This window comes from Puma concolor, chromosome B1 (assembly GCF_028749965.1).
Source record: "Puma concolor isolate L17-30 chromosome B1, mPumCon1.1.hap2, whole genome shotgun sequence".
Classification (NCBI taxonomy): domain Eukaryota; kingdom Metazoa; phylum Chordata; class Mammalia; order Carnivora; family Felidae; genus Puma; species Puma concolor.
The window spans coordinates 35,641,757-35,660,612 of NC_141670.1; the positions used below are offsets into that span (position 1 = coordinate 35,641,757).

The window sequence follows — 18,856 nt, forward strand, 5'->3', positions numbered from 1 at the left end:
CCCCTCATGTCAGGCAGCTTTGGAGTAGCCTAGGCCTTTTGGGATGCGACTGGAGGGTTGAATTGGAAATATGCTGTTTTAGCTGCAGTTTGTAGACATTTTTTGAAAACTTTGATAAAACCGTGAGAAATTTCAGGTTCCTGAATTGGAAATATACAGAGGGCACCTCTTTTGGTGATCTTTAAATGTATTTAAAAACTAAGGGAAAGGGGTGCCTGGCTGGTTCAGTCAGTAGAACATGCGACTTGATCTCAGGGTTATGAATTCAAATCCCACATTGGATGTAGAGCTTAAGTAAAAAAAAAAAAGTTGTATGTCTTTCACAGTGTTATATAGATCCATTGTATCTCAATAAAGCTGGGGAAAAAATTTTAAAGAAGAAAAAAAACTAAGGGAAAAGTTGGGTAAAAAATAACAACCCAAAAGTGACACAGGTGAGCAGTTAAATCAGGAGATATTATTCTGAAATCAAAGTGCAACAAAACATTTTCAAATTGTACTCAAACCTAGTCATTCATTAAGAGAATGAGATCAGGGGTTTGCCTGGGTGGCTCAGTCGGTTAAGCATCTGACTTCAGCTCAGGTCATGATCTCGCAGCCCATGAATTCAAGCGCCGCATCAGGTTCTGTGCTAACAGCTCAGAGCCTGGAACCTGCTTCGGATTCTGTGTCTCCCTCCCTCTCCGCCCCTCCCTCATTTGCACTCTGTCTCTCTTTGTCTCTCAAAAATAAATAAACATTTAAAAAAATTTTTTTAAGAATATTTCTTAAAAAAGAATGAGATCAGTTTTAAACAGGAGCGATGGTTTGATAATCTAGTTAATAAAGAGGCGCAAATCATTAGAACACATTGATAAAACAATTTAAAGTTCTTAACACGAAAGATAACGAAGATGACAAAACTCATGATGGGTCCTCCTCCAGTGACATCAGGAACAGAGAAGCTGGTTACCCCCATTAATTCAGAGAGTGGTTAAGAGTAGTCATTATACAAGAAACCTTGAAATGTGTCCTGAAATCTTACAGTTTATTTATGAAGGAAACGAGATTTTCCTAAGTTTTACAGTGAAATTTTTATTATATTTATATATTACTGGTAAGCTGGAAAAAAAAGCTTTTCTGAACTGTCAATAATAGAAAACAAGTTTCAGTCAACCATACTAGAGGAAAGGCTGAATTACCTTTCTTTTCTCTACGAAAATGATGTTACCCACTCGGTGTCACATGAAGAGGCAATCATAGACTACGCAGCCAAAAAATGCAGGGAAATGAATACAGAGGTGTGTCAGGCAGATGATTAATAAAATTTTAGGTTATTCTTGAGTTTTTGATTTCATGTTATTTGTCAGCTTTTATAACTTGTAATTTATTATGTTCTTTTCTCTGTCTAAATAAACACTTTCATGCCGATTTTAATATTTTTTAATGTTTTTTTTTTAATTTTTTTTTTCAACGTTTATTTATTTTCGGGACAGAGAGAGACAGAGCATGAACGGGGAAGGGGCAGAGAGAGAGGGAGACACAGAATCGGAAACAGGCTCCAGGCTCTGAGCGATCAGCCCAGAGCCTGACGCGGGGCTCGAACTCACGGACTGCGAGATCGTGACCTGGCTGAAGTCGGACGCTTAACCGACTGCGCCACCCAGGCGCCCCTTTAATGTTTTTAAAAGATTTTATTTTTAAGTAATCTCTACACACAGCATGGGGCCCAAACTCACAACCCTGAGATCAGGAGTCCCACGCTCCACAAACTGAGCCATCTGGGGGCCCCATCCAATTTTGATATTTGTAAATTCATTTTCTTTAAAAGGCATACAAAATCATATAAGCTTCGGGCCCACAAAACACAGATCCACTGTAAGCCCAGCTGAGGGCAGGACTGCCATCCTGAAGGCAGGAGGGTGAAGTGAAGAAATGCGTGGGGAGTGCCGAAACAACCCTTCCCCTCCCCCATGGCACCTGCACGCATGGCATGTGCTCGAGTGACCTCTTCTACTCACTGAGCTCTCGGAACAACTCTGCTGGGCCTTTACTCCCATGGCGAGAGACTGAAAAATTCTCTAGGAAATCTTACCTGCCCAGGAGTACAGATACTGACATCAGGGGCTCCCCACAACACTGCTCAGCCAGGTCACTGCACACAGTACACAGACAATATCTGAGTGCTCACAGCTTCTGATCAGCTGTCTTGTTTCCAGTCCCGTATGTGAGCAGACACCCAAGATTACCACACTCCCAAGGGGAGTGTTTAGTGTGAAAAATGGAGGCAAAAGCAGAAAACAACTTGAGGGGAAACTGAGACTGAAGGAAGGCAGAAGAAACTTTTTGTAAATCTGTCATTAAGATCATCAGAGAGAGATGGGGCGCCTGGGTGGCTCAGTCGGTTGAGTGTCCGACTTTGGCTCAGGTCATGATCTCGCAGTCTGTGAGTTCGAACCCTGCGTCAGGCTCTGTGCTGACAGCTCAGAGCCTGGAGCCTGCTTTGGATTCTGTGTCTCCCTCGCTCTCTGCCCCTCCCCTGCTCATGCCCTGTCTCTCTGTCTCTCAAAAATAAAGAAACATTAAAAAAGAATTTTTTTTAAAGATCATCAGAGAGAGAAGCCATCCATGAAATAAAACAAGATACCATAAAAAAAAGGACATCCTGAAAAGTAAAAAGACCTCTCAGAAATTAAAAATACGATAGCAGAAATGAAAAACTTTACAAGTATTAGAAGATACGAAATGTTGAAAAATAAAGAAACTGGAGAAGCAACCAAGTTGGGTCAGCACTGGAATTACAAGAATTTCAGAAATAAATCGGGCACCTGGGTGGCTCAGTTGGTTAAGCATCCAAGTTCGGCTCAGATCATGATCTCACTGTTCGTGGGCTCCAGCCCCGCACTGGGCTCTGTACTGACAGCTCAGAGCCTGGAGCCTGCTTCAGATTCTGTTCCTCTCTCTCTCTCTCTCTCTGTTCCTCCCATGCTTGCTCTCTCTCTCTCTCTCCTTCAAAATAAATAAACTTTAAAAATTAAAAAAAAATGAATTTCAGAAATGAGAAACAGAGAAAATGGGGGAAGACACGAGCCACAACAAAGTTTTTTTAAGCCCAGAATGAAAGATTACAGATTGCCAAATTGAAAGAATTTGGTGCGTATCCCAGCACAGTGAGTGCAATTAGACCCACGAGGTACATCACTGTGAAAGTTTATACCACCAGGGACAAACATGATTCAAGAAGCTTGCATGAAGAATGGGTAGGTTGCCTACAAAGGATAGAAATCAGAGTGCTTTAGACTTCACCACAATAGCACTGGGAAATGAGAAGCCAGGGAAGCAAAGTCTGTGAGATTCTGAAAGAAATGAAGTCCAACCTACATTCTATACCCAGTCAGACTAACTGGTGTGAGTCAGAGCAAAGAGGTTTTGGTTATGCAAAGTCTCAAAAGGTGATTTCACACACACTTTTACTCTGCCCAAACGAGGAGTAAACCAGCAAAGAGGAAGACCCGGATTCCAGCTGTCAGAATTCCTATAGGAGGCAGGAGAAGGGCGAGCCTGGGCCTCCAGCTCTACACCAGGGGCCGAGGCGACGGGTCCTGACCGGAGCAGCTTGGAGGCTGCCTCGGACACTGCTTCAAGAAGTGAATACCTGACACGAGTGAATGTATTAAGAGTAAATTTAGACAATAAATACATAGAAAATTCAGCACGTGAAAGAAAAATGACAATTTTAGGAGCAAAAGCGTGCAGTGTTATTAGTTACGTATTGCTGTGTAACAAATTCCCCCACAACTTAGCGTCTCCAAACAACAGTACCAGTTTCTGCAGGTCAGGAATTTGGGAGTGGCCTAGCTGGGAGGCTTGGCTCGGAACTCTGCAGCTTCTGAAGGTTTGGCTGAGGCTGAAAAATCTGCTGGCTGCCACATGCAGGAAGGACAAGAAATCACATTATTCTCCCAACAGTTTACTTATTGATCTGACCAAATCACGTAACTGTATCGAGAAGAAGAGGAGATTCGGATGTGCATTTGTGTAACGGGTAGAAAAAAGCCTGCAAGAGCTTGGTCAGTTGGTTGGTTTCGTTAAATCTTCCCCTTGCGAAAGAAAAAGTCAGCAGCTAGTGCCTAAAACCTAACCAGAGATAGAAATAGACGCATTTTTATTTAGAGATGCAAAGGTATGTGCCAAAAAACCCAGCAGAGTCGAAAAGTGCTTGTCTTGGGCAAGTGAGATTAGGGCAGGGGGAGGGAGGATAGGACCTCATGTTTCACTTAACAAACCTTGTTGTCTTATTAAACCATGCACACGTGTAACTTTGATAAAAGCAAACTCAGATTAATTGCACAAAAGGGAAAGGCAAATGCTAAGCCAGAAAAAAAATCCTGATAAACAGGCCAAAGGGCTAGTGGTAAAATGTAAACCATTTCAATCTTTTAAAAAATGTAAACTGTCTCAATCTGCCTCCAGGGCAATTTGGCAAATGTATCAAAGCCTTAGACATGTATATATCCTTTGACCCAGCAATTCCAATTCTAAGAATTTATCCTATGTGACTAATCCTTGATGTACACAAAGATTTAGCTATTAGTGTTTTTAATAATAGAAGAAAAATTGGAAACAGTTGAAATGATCATTAGTAAGTGATGTGGATCACAAAAATAAAATAGGGATATATAATGAAATACTAGGTAGCTCTTAACAGGGCAGGCTGATGACAACCACATCTTGGCATATAGAAGCCTTTATGATATGTTTAGGTTTTTTAAGTTATATAAAGATGCATATGTACACATGTCCATGTATTTACACAAAGATTCAGGGTGTTAGTGTGTGTGTGTGTGTGTGTGTGTTTCCATGTTTTCCAAGTGTTTGACACTGATCAGGTGTTATTTTTGTAGTCAAGGAAAAAAACAAGGGATTTTTTTTTAGTTTATATGAAAAATATGGAAAGTGCAAAGAAGAAAACAGTAGTCACACTCTTACCACCCAGAATTAACCACTATTAACATTTGGCATATTTGCTTCAGATTTTTTTCTTTCTGCAAACTTTTAAAATATAATTAACACCAAAACATTAGCCTTGGTTATCTTTAGATATGAGACCGTGCACTGTTTTGGTTTTTTCCTTCTTTTCCTTCCCTTTCTCCCTCTCTCTTTCTCTCTCTCTCTGTCTCTGACTTTGCTGTATTTCCCACGTTTTCTCTGATGAGTATGTTTTACTTTTTAAATGGGTAAACTTCAATTAATATAAAAGGTAGGCTATTTTTTAATGCCAAATGAAGTCTTAGACATTTAGAAGAAGGTAAGCAAGGTTTTGGACTTGAGAACAGCTTTGATCAAGCTGGGAGAAGGGAAGGCATTCCATGTGGGTGTAATGGCCATGTGTCCCAGTTGCCCTGGACACTCCAGGTTCTTTACCTGTTGTCTCAAAGACATTATCAGTGACGGTTTGCACTCAGCCAACATGATACCTGGAACCTATCATTTGTTCAGACGGAGCCGGGTCAGCACAAGCCTCCTTCCTCCCGATAATGCTGCCCTCCTCATTCCTTGCATTTCCAGTCTTTTCGAGAATAGTGAGCCCCTTTGAAATTCCACAGTATTTTAAGGTTAGGTATTTTGATCAGATGATTTTCCTTAGTTCCTTCAAATAAACATAACAAATTCATGGCAAAGAATAGCTGAGAGAAAAGTGGATTGTTTACTCCTGGTTCAGTCGTGAACCAGCAGAATGACCCTGGGCTAGTCACTGGACCTTTCCAGATTGGTTTTCTCATCTACAAAATGAGAGGGTTGAACTGGAACAATTTCTATGGTAACTTGCAATTCTAAAAATACTGTGATTCCAAATTAAGATTTAGAGAGGCTGTGGCACCACAAATAATGGCATCTAAGTTCTTCATTTCTTTATAGCTAGTCTGTAGTACTAGACTCCAAGTTAGAATCATTGTGAAGACCACTCTGAGAATTCTGTAGAATTTCACCCTGCCCCCATGTTCCTGGAACAGAGATTCAGTTTAGAATTCAAGTTTCCATCTCCTCTGTTTTAGAGTTTAAGAAATAGCTCCAGGGGCGCCTGGGCGGCTCACTCAGTTAAGTGCTGACTTTGGCTCAGGTCACGATCTCACAGTTCATGAGTTCAAGCCCCACATTGGGCTCTGTGCTGACAGCTCAGAGCCTGGAGCCTGCTCGGGATTCTGTGTCTCCCTCTCTCTCTCTGCCCCTCCCTGCTCGCGTTCGTCTCTCTCTCTCCCTCCCTCTCTCTCTCTCTCTCTCTCTCTCTCTCAAAAATAAGCATTAAAAGAATTTAAAAAAGAAAGAAAGAAAAAAAGAAAGAAAGAAAGAGAAAGAAAAAGCTCCAGAGAGACCGTGATTTGTTCGCATCACAAAACTAGTCAAAGGCAGAGATCAGTTTTCTGATTCCTGGTCCAAAGCTTATTATCCCACAACATGCTTCGTGCAGGCTCAATCTTCTCTCAATGCCACCAGGACCTCATTTGCACTGTCACCAAAATAGTCCTTGAGGGCAGTTGTTCACTGTCCAAAACCATTGTGTCAGTCAACTCCAATCCCTGATTTGGGGAAAAGTAACTGGGGACACGAGGAGGGGACTATGGAGCTCAGCTCCCTTAGCCTCTGTTCTTTAGATTTGAGGAGGGGAAAGAGCAATTTCTCCCTTCCTCTTCTTTTCAGTTCCAGAGCTTACCTTTCCCCTGGTAATTATATAGCCACTGATTATTTGTTTACAGAAGCCACGTGAATCAGCCAGCCCCCAAAGGGTTAACGCTCCCAAATTACCGGGCTGGGTTAACAATAAACAGGATGTCCTCCAGAAATTAAATTTAAACCACTGTGACTCAGGCTGGCCCATCCTCTCGACCGGATCGTTGTCTGGGGTTATTATCGGTGGTTAATTATACCATTGGGTTTAGCAACAGTGTTGGTCAGTTTGGGCCAAGAGAAAGCAGGCTTGGGCAGAAGGGGGTGCGGAGGGAAGGGGCGGGTGCAGCGGTGGAAGCTGGAAGCGGGAGGTTTGAAAGGGAGGGACTGCAGCGTCCTGAGCACTGAGAGAAGAGTGGGAGTGGAGTCGTGCCCTGCGGACTCTCCTGCTGACTCCCTGTGCCCTGAGCTGATCCCAGGGGTGCTTCACTCACTGCTACCTTGGGGGCTCTGGGGAGCCTCTTCTTCTCCCAGCAGTTGGCATGCACTGTGTTTGCTCCTAGCAGGACCACGCTTCTCAGAATTGTAGAATCAGAATTTTTCATGCCTCAAGGAAGCTTCTGAATTATCCAGTCTAACCCTGTCCTTTCACAGAGTGGGCAATGAATCCCAGGGCAGTCATTACCTGCCAGGGGGCAGCCTGCTCCTCAGAGCGGGAGGCGGTGGGGGCCAGTGGAGGGGGGGCCTAGATTTAGAGGCTAGATTCTTGACCCTCCTTCTGTTACGCCAAACTGCCTTCCATTTCCAAGTGGAGAACCTGAGGTGCAGAGGGCAGACCTGGGCTAGATTCAGGTCCCTCTTTGAGTTAGCCACGTTTCAGGTTGTCAGTTCTCACCAGAAATAACCCAGCCTGGCTGGGCCTTAATGCCCTGTAGTGTGTCCTCTGTCTCCAGCCACGTAACAAGTCCTCTATAGAGAAGTAGCGAAGCACCTAATACAGACGATAAGTGGTTCTCATGGTGTTTTTAAACGCTTGTTTTCAAGGATGATAGCTGCCCCAGCGAGCCTGTAATTCTGACTTTGCAGCTCCTCAGGACACAGATTTACAATGACTGTCTGTCGTGTGGTATCTCCCCTTCCCTGCCCTCACCTTTGCAACGTGTTTCAACACCCGGCTACTAGTAGGAAAGATGCTCTGGGGCAGAAGGTGGTGCCCAGGACTTCCATCCGACACTGTCCATGGGAAGATCACCCTCCAGAGCCCAGCCTGGCTGCCGACGGCCCTAGATCCACAGGGCATGTGGTTCGAGTGCCAGGAGCAGGCCACTGGCTCTCGTTACCCTCCAGGGAAAAGTGGCCTTGACTTCATCAGTTCTTTTCAGCTACATCCTTCCCCGTTTCTCCTAAAATCCCTCTTTGTCTCTTTCTCTCCTAGGATTCCTTTCAAGATTGGGCAGCCCAAGAAACAGATTGTCCCTAAAACAGTGAGTAACCCGATTCTTTCATTCTGAGACTCCGTCTGTCTCACATGGTCTTTGCAGAGAACCAGAGGTTTGATTCAGCACATTGTGGGGCTGGGGAGGGCAGAACCCGGGCTGCCTCATTCCCAGCCGTGTCGCTCTGGAACCTCACTTAGACTGGGGCTTGCGGAGGCCTCCTGGCCTGGGACATCTTCCTTCTGCAAATCAGGCTGGCTCGTCCCCATCCTGGGGCAGGTGGAGGAGGTGGGTGACAGGTGGGTGACAGCCCATCTCTGCAGTCTGGCGTGGCACTCTGCACTTTCCTGAGTGGGCTCCTGAAACCTAGGCCCCTGCCAAGGACATGTCCCAGGCCTTTATCTCCAGCCACCTTAGGCTGTGTGAAGACCAGGAAGCTTCTCCAGGAGGCTCCAGGTCCCTTTCTCTCCACTGCCAAAGGAATTCTTAGCCAGGACCCAGAGTCAGGAGGGCATGATTGAATCCTACCTCCTTGAGAACCCACAATTTTTATCTCTATTAATCTCCAGAATGGGAGAGGAATCACAGATTTTTAGAAAGTTTAGAGCTGGAAGCCCTTACAGATCATCTAGTCCAACCTGATTTTCCTTACGAGAAAACCAAGGCCCACGAAGCCACCATGACTTTCTAAGGTTGTAAAAAAACGAACACTAGGGCAGCTGGGTGGCTCAATCAGTTAAGCATCCAACTCTCAAGCAGAGCTGCTTGAGCTGCTCTCTCCCTCTTCCCCTCCCCCACTCATGAGTGCTCCTAAGACAAAACAAAAAAAAATAATTTTTTTTTTTTTTTAAAACCCTAATACCGACAGAGCCGAAATTGGAACCCAAGTCGGAGTCTCTGTTCAATGCACATTCCACTGCTCTATGCTGCCTCACTCAGGCTGTGAAGGTCTGCCGAGGTTTGGGAATTCTAGTAAAGAATGGCCTCTTGAACTCCCTCACCCCCAAATCTAATCAGGCTGTTGGTTTCACCGTGGGAACCCATAACTGTACAGTATCTCTCATTGTGACAGTTCCAGCAACTGTCAGCCTGCTGGAGCCCCTGACGGTTCTCCTTGTCTTAATAACCTCGGCCCTCCTTGGCTCAGAACTCAGGACTACAGGAAAGCTCCTGCTTCATTTTGGCAGGAAGGGAAGTTCAGCACACATCTGACCAATGGCTCAGTCTTTGGAAAATCCAAAGGCAGGCCACTTAAAAGGAAATGGGCTGCGTTTCTCTTTCAAGTGAAGGCAGGCCGAGGACAGACTGAGAGTTTACCTCCCATGCAGAGGCTGACCATCTGTGGAGGCTCTCAGCTGAAGCGCAAAGAATCTGGGCGTGCAAATGTTGGGCTCTAGCCGGCTACAGGAAGTGGGAAGGTGTGGCTTTGTGTCTCCAGAGTTTAATCCAGGGCAGATCTGAAAGGGAAGTGGTTTTGAGAAGGGTCTTTTATTCCCAGCGCTCACTACCAAAAAACAAACAGGCAAACAGAAAACCCTCCCAACACCCTTACCTCTATAGAGATAGCCGTTGTTCTCTACAGAAAAGTATAGGTTAGAATTCAGTTTCTAGCTTCTTTGCCAGTTTGTTGACGGAAAGATCTCTGGGTCTTTTAATCTGAGGAGTGGCAAGGACTCCCCAGAGGAGGGACAAATGGACAATCCCAGCACCTATGGACGGCCCTACAGACAAGCCCACAGATGGGCCCGTGGCTTCCCTCTTCCCCTCCTCACGTCAATCTTGTTTGGGATGGAACTGCGGTCCTCTGACTTCTGGAATCTGCTCCCCCAGTCAGACTGGGCACCAAGCAGTGGTTAAGAAGCCAGATGGGGTAGGTTTCCTGCCTGGATTCCCACCGGCTCCGCCACATGCTGTATGTGACCTTGAGCAAGGCCCTTTACTGTCTCTGAGCGTTGGTTTCCTCCTTCGTAAGTGAGGATCTTAGTACCTATGCCACTGATATAGTATGAGTCTTGTGTACATGAGGTCATGTGTATGAACCACTTAACACAGTGTCTAGCACATGATGAGCCCTCAATAAATATTAACTACCTTGTGGGAAGATAGTTGATTTGACTCTTTAGAAACCACCGAGGACTCAGCCTGTTCCAAGCAGCCGGATCCCCTACTACAAGGAAATGGTAGGCCGGGCCTTTGATCTCTCACAAGGAATCAAAGCCGACTTAGGCTTTGGAAGAGAGTTACTTGCTCCCTCAACTCCCCAGAGGCACCGAAGTATAGGGAGCGAGAGCCTGCCTCTTCAATCTCGTTCTCTGCCGCACAAGCCCCTCCGGGCCCCCATCATAGGCCGAGCCCAGGCAGCCGTCTCAGCGCCTCCGGCAGCTGCCCCCAGACAGTGGTGACGCGCTACCGTTCTTGCCCAGGCACCGTCAGAGGCGCAGATGTGGCTGCCTGCTGCCTGGAAGTCATGGCGCCCCCGTCATGGGAAGAAACGCTCACGTTATCTTCAGGGAGTTTCAGGAGGTTTTTGGCTCAAGGTACCCAACTGTCAGACACAAAGAAAGCATTGTGTGTTTGCTCTCACTGTTCTTCTGCACCCAGGTTATTAACACGAATTCCATTGTTGTCAAGGCTCTGGCGAGGGAATGGCATGTTCTCTGCAGGGGCTGGCCACTGGATGGAGGCGGAGGGACAAAAGCTCGCCCACCTCCCAGTCCGAACCCTCCTCACCCTCTGCTTACACCCCTCCTGCCCCACCAGTCCCATAAGGTAGCCGGAGCATCTTGGCATGGCAAAAAGCAGCCGCTTCCCCGTCCGTAACCTTTGAGGAGGGAAGAGCTCTTGGAAGCAGGGGTCACCCTGGGTCTCGCACACGAAGGAAAGCACACTCTTAGACTCCGAGCTAGGCAGGCATGCCACAGCGTCGGGGCAGGGGAGCATCCTGCCACACGGAGCCCCCACTTGAGGACAGTCTCCAATTGCAAAGTGGAGAGCCTCTCAGCCTCATTTGATCATGTGGTAACACATGATCCACCAAAGGGAGGCTGCTTTCCGCCCCTAGCACCCCTCCAAGAGGGGGCTTCCGAGATCACCCAGTGTGCCCTCTGCCTCAGCTCTGATCCGACACGGCTTAGCTCCGGGGCTAGAGCCGGAGCCCTGCCTGCCGGTATCCTTCTTCACTTCACCCCGAGCGTCCGTTTGGGTGAGACCTCAGCCCACTCATTCATTTAACGAATACTGACTCCTGCTCCATGCCAGCCTGACCCTAGGCGCGGGGGGTAGAGCGCTGAGCAGCACAGTCTCACCCCTCCACCTTGAGCCTTTGCAAATGCCCAGAGCAGCGGGCCGTCTGGTGCTCATTCCCCCTTCGCTAACCTCGCCGCCCGGCCCGGCCCGCCCTGACCCGCTGACAGCCGTGCACATGTGTTTGCACTTGCATTGTTGACTGGGGGCTAATCGCCTTTTTGGCAAAAGCATCAAGCATTCAGAGATGTTCAGATCTTCCGTGTTTGGCTGTTTCCCTCGGAATGGAGATACCTTGCACTAGGACTCCAGTGTGTCTCCTTATTCCCTTATCCATTATCCGAGGGGCCAGAATCCTGGTGGTGTTGCCTCGGATCTTTCCCCAAGGGAGGAGAGCGATCTTGAGAGCAACCCACACCTGGCTGCCAGAGGCAGAAGGGGGACACGTTCATGAACATCTCAGGCTCTCACGTGGCCGTGAGCAGCAGCAGAAGGATCGAACTCCACCCTGACATACTTCTCAGCTGCCGGGGTAAGACCTCAAGCGGCTCCCCAACCAGAATGTTCCAGCCCAGTTGGAAACCCGCAGTCGCTCGCTCTCTGTGCAAGTCCAAGCATTCCCAGCCAGGGGGACCAGGTGCTCTCTGACATCCCACACACGCACCAGCACACTTGGGGATTGCAAAAGAGAGTGCCAGGAGCCAAGGCCGGAGCTCTCTGCGCCCGCCTCCCTCTGGGAGCACCCACTGCATGTTCTTCATCTTTAGAAAAGCTGGAGTCTGACCAGGACATCCTTGACTTCGTCTTTTTGGAAAAGAATACTTTTAATACGTAAAGACTCTGCTTAGCCGTCACATCCTACAAAATAAGAGGGGTGATATGTCCAGTTAAGGGAGGCCCAGGTGTAACCCCCGGGCACAGGATCCTGGCTTAGCCCAAATCAGCGTTCATCCCAGCTATCAACTGACCCCGTGCTTTGCCAAAGGGCCACAGACCAGTCTGCACCCCCAGACTTCTCTGGGCACCCCCAGCACCCCAGTGCATGGGAGAAGAACAAGGAAACCCTATCCACAGGCCAGGCACCGAGCTCTGTGCTCTACACAGACTGTTCGGTGATCCTCTAAACAAGCCAACAAGACGGACACTGCTACCCCATTTCCTTGGCAGCCACTGAAAATCTTCCCAGGGGAAGGCCGAATGGAGTTATCCCATTCATCTAGAAAAGTACGTGAGACTCAAAATGTTAGGTAGTGTTTTTAATACTGCACAGCTGGTATCAGAGTCCACCTGTCATCCGTCTCTGCTCGTTCCTGTCCCCCACCTTCCTCGACGGTGTTGGTGGAGAAAGGGCTGGACCGTCCCAGCGCGGGCTTGCTGGGCCCAGGCGAGGCCTCGCTACCCCAGAGCAAATCTCCCGCCTGCATCGCGCCAGACGCTCTTCCGGCCTTTGGCTGAGACTTTGATTCCTGCCCAGCTACACATCCCCTGGGACAGGTAGCACTTTAAGCTTTTTTCCGGAACATACGCTTTAGTGGGAGCGAAGTTTGAGCTTCCTCTTAAGAGCAGCTTTTGATGGATCATAGGAAGGTGATGATGAAAACATTGGGTTCCTGGATGGAAAAACAGGGGGTCTGTTGAAAAGAGGGCAAAGACTGTAGGGTGGGGGAAACCGATGGTGAATTTTACTTCACGACTTTGTGTCAGACCCCAGGTGCTGGGGTCAGAAAGTAAAAGGAAAGACCCTGTGTTCCTGCTTCTAAATTTTACATTTCAGTTGAGGAACGTGAGGTGTGTCCATGCAAGGGCGACATGTGGTTGTGCCCCGGGACCTTAGCTAAGTAGGCTCTCCATGCCATTCTCTAGCCCCCATCCTCCACGGGGCTGTCCATGGTTTAGGTTAGAGGTGTATTTGTTTTATCTCCCCTGCCAGGACCCACATCTGTTTATTCACCAGAGCATCTCTCTCACCTGGCAGATTGCGTTGCACTTAATAGGTGCTCAATAAATGTTTGTGAGGTTATTGAACGTCATTTTAAAAAGGGGGCCGGTGCTGAACTAGGAGTCTGAATTCTAGCCTTGGTTTGCCTCTGACTAGCCCTGAGTCCTTATATAAATCACTCCCCATCTCTGGGCTTCGTCCTCTGTGTTTGTAACATGAAATAATCGGCCTGAATAATGTTTTGCTGTTCTGTGACTGTGTTGAGTTTACCTAAATGCACATGGGCTTTCAGAATGCTCCTTCATGGGGCACTGTGACGGAAGGGTGCGCTAGCAAAGAACAATGGGGCCTTGACACTTTCCACAGCTTTGGGCTCCGTGACCTTCAGCCTGCTGTGAGAGTGAGGACCAGGGTTTAGGGCTCTCACTGGAAGGCATCTCGGGGAGCAGCCAAGAAGGCACCTTTCTTGGGTCGTGGCTTTAATTCATCATGCTTTTACTTCAAAGCAAAAAGGGGCTTTCCCCTTTTTGGTAGAATGCTTGTTAAGAGCACACGCCTTGGAGCCAGGCTGCCTATGTCCAGATCCTAGCCCTGCCACTCACTAGTCGTGTGAGCTGGTGCAGCATACGTCCCCTCTGTCCTAGGGAGCTCCTTGGTGCAGTGAGGGCCACAAGTACACCTGCCTCTGCAGTTGTGGGGGAGAAGCCGTTCACAGAAGCATGCGGCGAGCACCCCGTGCATGTTAGCTGCTCTTAATTGAGCGCCTCAGCCCAGAGGCTCAGCACGCCGGCCAGGGAGCTCTTGCTGCCTCTGCAGAAGGGAACCAGGACAGGCCTCGGTCCCCTCCTCTCAGCTCTCAGGTGTCATATCCCTCACAGGCCACTCTCCTGAGAGGCCATTGCCAGGGCCCCGTTTGACGGATGGAGAAATTCAGGCACTGGACGTGCAAGTGACTTTCTTGGCTTCACCTGACATGCAGGTGGCAGAATTGGGATCAAGACTTACACCCATCTGATGTCAGTCTTGCTGGCATCGGGGAAATCTGGTTACTTATCAAGAATTTTAAGAGAGCCTTGCCGGTCAGTAGCAATAGTATTTGTGCTCGGTACATTCCAGCACACAGAGCGTGCAGACAGGACGTTTCTTGGTCCACCCTGAACCTCACAGTTGGTAAGCCCTGTGAGGAAACCAGGGCCAGGAGTAGGAGGGGACCCGCCTGCTTCCCCCCCTGCGAGTCTCAGTCACATTCACATTCCGAGCACCTCACCTGCCTCGCGATGGGAGGGGTGAGGAGAGAGGGAACGCAGCCCAGCGCCTGGCTCCCTGTGGTAGAGGAACAGAGCCACAATCCGCTGCTACTTGCCTGGCTGGCCCATCTGGGAGGGGAGTCTTGTGCCCTAAATCAAACACTTAATTAATTTGGGAACACAGGGATACTGTGTCGTTAACGATCTGCTGGAGCTTGTATGAACTGAACCGTGTTGTTTTCTGCAGCTGGGGGGAGGGTGGAGAGGGAGTTTCAGTAGGCTGGCAGATTTTTTCCAGCGTGTTGTCATTTCTCCGATGATTGAGTTATCTCTTTGGTTACAGGTGGAGAGAGATTTTGAAAGGGAGTATGGAAAACTCCAGCAGTGAGTGTCAAAGCCCAGAAGGATGGAGGCTGGGGGGAGTGGGGGGGGGGGGGCGAGGGGGGGAAGGGCAGGAGCCTTCCACCAGGTCTCAGTTCCCGCACTGCCCCTTCCGGCACCTCCATTAGTGGGCCGCTCGTCTGTCCCGTAAGTGCCGCGGGAGCAGAGGGCAGCTCAGTTCACAGCCTGCCAGAAATTCTCCCCCAGTTGATGGCTATGTGACAGTCGTTAACTCATAGCCTTTGGGTGCTTGGCCTCATGCAGAGCCGGTAGCAGCCCTTCAGTCGGTGGGAAAACTCCCCATGGAGCAGGGGCCCCCTCTCCTGGCAGGCCTTCCAGGGCATCAGGCTGGGCTTCACTCAGGTAGATGGGAAGGAAGGGGGCTGAAGCAAGCTGACGATGCCAGGTGCCTAAGGCTGTGCCCCTGCCTTGCAGGCTGGAGGAGCAGACCAGGAGGCTGCAGAAGGACATGAAGAAGGGCACCGATGCTGATCTGGGTAGGTGGCATAGTCCAGAGCTGGGCCGGGCCTGGCCGGGTCACGGGTGGACCTCTGCCCCTCCGTCACGTCGGGGCTGGCTCCTGTGGTCTGTGCACAGATGCTCATGTCACCGCTCATCCAGAGGACATGGGTGGGTCTGAACACGACTGTCCCTGGCATCTCCAGACTACGTGTGCAGCGAGCCAAGGGTCTGATTACGGAGCCCATCTGTTATTTGTTTTGTGGATAGTTCCAGGTTCCCTGGGTGGCATATTTATCGTTCGCCACTGCCTTTCCAGTACAGGAGAAGCTGTGACCTATTGCTTCCTTTCTTTGGTACTTCTCCAGATAGACTGCACTGTCAGAGCACAGATGAAGGGAAGGTTGCGTTTTCAGAGTGGGCAGCTTTGGAAGCTGTGGAACGTCAGGGATCCATGAAGTGGAGAGCATGGTTTTCCCCACAAGAAATCAAAATAAATGGGGGACCCCTGGGGCCCAGGGTTCCTGGCCTCGTCCGCCCCCAGTGAGAACTAGAATCTGGGCAGAGAAAGCCCTCCTGAAGCAGTCACAGTCAGTGCATCAGGGTCACTGGAAGGCCCGCCACGAGGCAGATTGTCCAGCCCACCCCCAGGCAGTGCTGAGGCAGCTGGCCCGGGGACCCCATTTTGAGAACCACTGCCCCAGACAATTGAGGGAAATCAACTGCCTGGACAAGATCTAAAATCCCATTCTGTGTTTCCAAACAAGATCATCTGTGCACCGCCAGTCCCTGTTAGGTCTTTGTCGACCCTTATATTTTGAGGTGGCATCAGGGTTCCAGAGACCCATGTGGCGTTGGAGACCCGCATTCTCTTTAAGGTTCAAAGACCACCAGCCTCCCAATTGGTGCTGGGCTGGCCACACCCTCCCAGTCCCTGAGAGTGGAGGCTCTATGGCCCTGCCCTGCGGCACTCACTCACTCACATAGGCCAGTGAGGACTCCCAGCGGGATTCCACACTGTTAATTGATTTCAGATGGTTCGAACAAAGACAGAGGCAGAGGCCTGAAGTGTGAGGCTTTAGGAAAGAAAAGGAAAATTGGGAAGGAAGTCTCCCCTGCCCTACCTTTTCAGGATTTTTTTCCTCAAGTATTAAAAAGTAGTGGAAGAAATTTTTCAAAAACGTTTCCAGTTTTGTCCCAAGTTTCTATCCTTTAATTATACTGTGTGTGACCATTTCATGATCCAGTCCAGTTACACATGATGTTTGCTCCTAAGCCTACAAAGTCACTGCACAGATTTGAAAGAGGGTTCTTAGCTCCACTGCCTCAACATTTCTGGGAAGTATATATTTCCAGGCTTCTCCCATACTGTGCCTGTTTGCTGGGTGACTGCAGCAGGCTACCAGATTAGAGGGAGGCCCAGGACAGGGCGCTGCGTGAGCCAGTCATCCACTGTGGGCTTCTCTGCTGGCATATGGAGGAGCCTGAGTGGAGAGGGACCCGCTAGGCTTCCGTTTCTCCCACCGGAAACAGAGAAGTAGGCCCTTGGGGCCAAGGAGTAGGCACGTGGGGCCAACGCGCTCTTCATATGGCAAGGCAGGGGCACATCTCTGGTTAACTGGAGTGGACCTCATTTCATTGATTCAAAGACATTGTTTCACTTTTAACATCTCAGAAATCAACACACCGTAACATAATTCGCAGCATAGTTTTTCTTTCTCAATGGCTATACATTAATGGTGTGTTACCATCTTAAATTCAGTGGCATAAAGTAGTGAGGAATACATTCAAAAACTTTTCTCCTGAAACCCTCAAACTGGTACAGACACTATGGAGCAAGCATGCCCCTTCACCAGTCTCTCTGCCTGCCCCTCTAGAATTTTTTTGTTTGTTTGCAAATAATGGAGACCCGAAAACTTGGACTGAGAACCCCAAAGCTGCCAATAGATCTCCATCCTGCCTTGGAGCTGCTGCCCTCTGATTTCCAGGCTCCCCATATCCCCATATCCTCTGTCAAACATGGTGTAGAAACATGTGAACAAGGCTACAGCAGGGCAGTGGCCTCCATCTGTGGGGAAATGGTACCAGAGAAGACCTTTAACAACATAAGCAGATACCGCAGCAGAGCCTTGTGGGGCCTGCCCACAGCTGTCTCCAGGCGGATCACCAGGAGAGGAGTGGGCGGCGAGGCGGGTGCCCAGGGTCTAGTCCTGGCTCGGCACTTGGAGCTGTTTGACCTTGAGGGAGTTATAACCTCTTTGGAGCCTCACCCTCCTCATCTGTAAAACAGGGCCAAAATACACTACCTGAAATGTCTCCTGCGTTGTATGAGCCCTGGATAAAACAGTGGGGGCACGGGAACCCTGCAGAGGCAGGATGGAAACCTGTCAGCAGCTTTGGAGTTTTTGGTCTAAAGTACAAGTCTTTCAGTCTCCATTACGTGCAAACAAAAGTCTACAGGGGCAGGAAGAGACTGGGAAGGGGCCGTGCTTGCTCGGTAGGGTCTGTACCAGCTCCAGAGGCTCAGGGGAAAACAAGTTTCTGAGTGTATGTCATTGAAACCAGGGGTTGCCTAGCCACACCAAATCTGGCCTCATTTTGTCAATAAAGGGCCATTGGAACAAAGCCACACCCATTCTTTAGGTACTGTCTGTGGCAGAGTTGAGTAGTTGCAGCAGAAACCATGCAGCCCACACAGCCTGCCATCTTGATTTCTAGCCTTTATGGTATGTTTGCCAGTTCTCGTGGGGCACACTCTTACTCTCGTTCGTGAGAGGGTCCCAAACCAAGCTTCATGCCCAAACCACCTGGAGAGTTTCTTTAAGATACATGTTTCTGGATTACAGACTTACTGAGATAGACTCTTTAGAGCTAGAAAATAGGTATTTTTTACAGCTTCCCGCCCAAAGGATTCTGTTAAAACCCAGAGTTTGGGAAATGAAGTCATTGCCAAAGGTAAAGGTGCTCCGAAGAACTACCCAGAGCAGCCTCAGATGGTCAGGAGCGAACACCATCCAGTAAGGACCGGTGACTTTCAGCTTGTGGTACTCTGTAGCTTTTCTGGCCTGTGGCCGGGGTGGCGGTCAGGGTATGGCCGCTGGACTGAGGAAGGACAGCGTCCTAAGGACAAGACCTTGAAGCCTGTCCCTTCATAGGTTCACCGAGCTTTGACTTCTTACAGCCTTATCCAAATCTGCTGTGAAGATATCCTTGGACTTGCTCTCCAATCCCCTCTGCGAGCAAGACCAGGACTTCCTGAACATGGTGACAGCCCTGGACACAGCCATGAAGCGGATGGACGCCTTCAACCAGGAGAAGGTAGCTGGGGTCTTGCTCTCCCCCTTCCCGTGGCTTCTGCCTGGGTGGAGCGCCCGTGCAGAGTCCTCCCAGGGCTCGGTCTTCCGACGCCCTCAGTGCTCTGACACCCGTGTGTCACGAGTCCCGTGAGCTCGTTCCTGGACCTGCTTCGGCACCCTGTGCTGCCCGTGACTCCCACGAGCTCATAT

General features: G+C 49.1%; 1 protein-coding gene across 1 annotated transcript in view; it reads left to right on the forward strand.

Moving 5' to 3' along the window:
- BIN3 (bridging integrator 3) overlaps positions 1 to 18,856 on the forward strand; it is a 42,686-nt gene that overhangs the window by 14,937 nt on the left and 8,893 nt on the right. The window contains exons 2-5 of the mRNA XM_025933043.2: positions 8,081 to 8,129; positions 14,854 to 14,894; positions 15,327 to 15,388; positions 18,532 to 18,668. Coding sequence (XP_025788828.1) covers positions 8,081 to 8,129; positions 14,854 to 14,894; positions 15,327 to 15,388; positions 18,532 to 18,668 — 289 coding nt within the window. The remainder of the gene's footprint in view (positions 1 to 8,080; positions 8,130 to 14,853; positions 14,895 to 15,326; positions 15,389 to 18,531; positions 18,669 to 18,856) is intronic.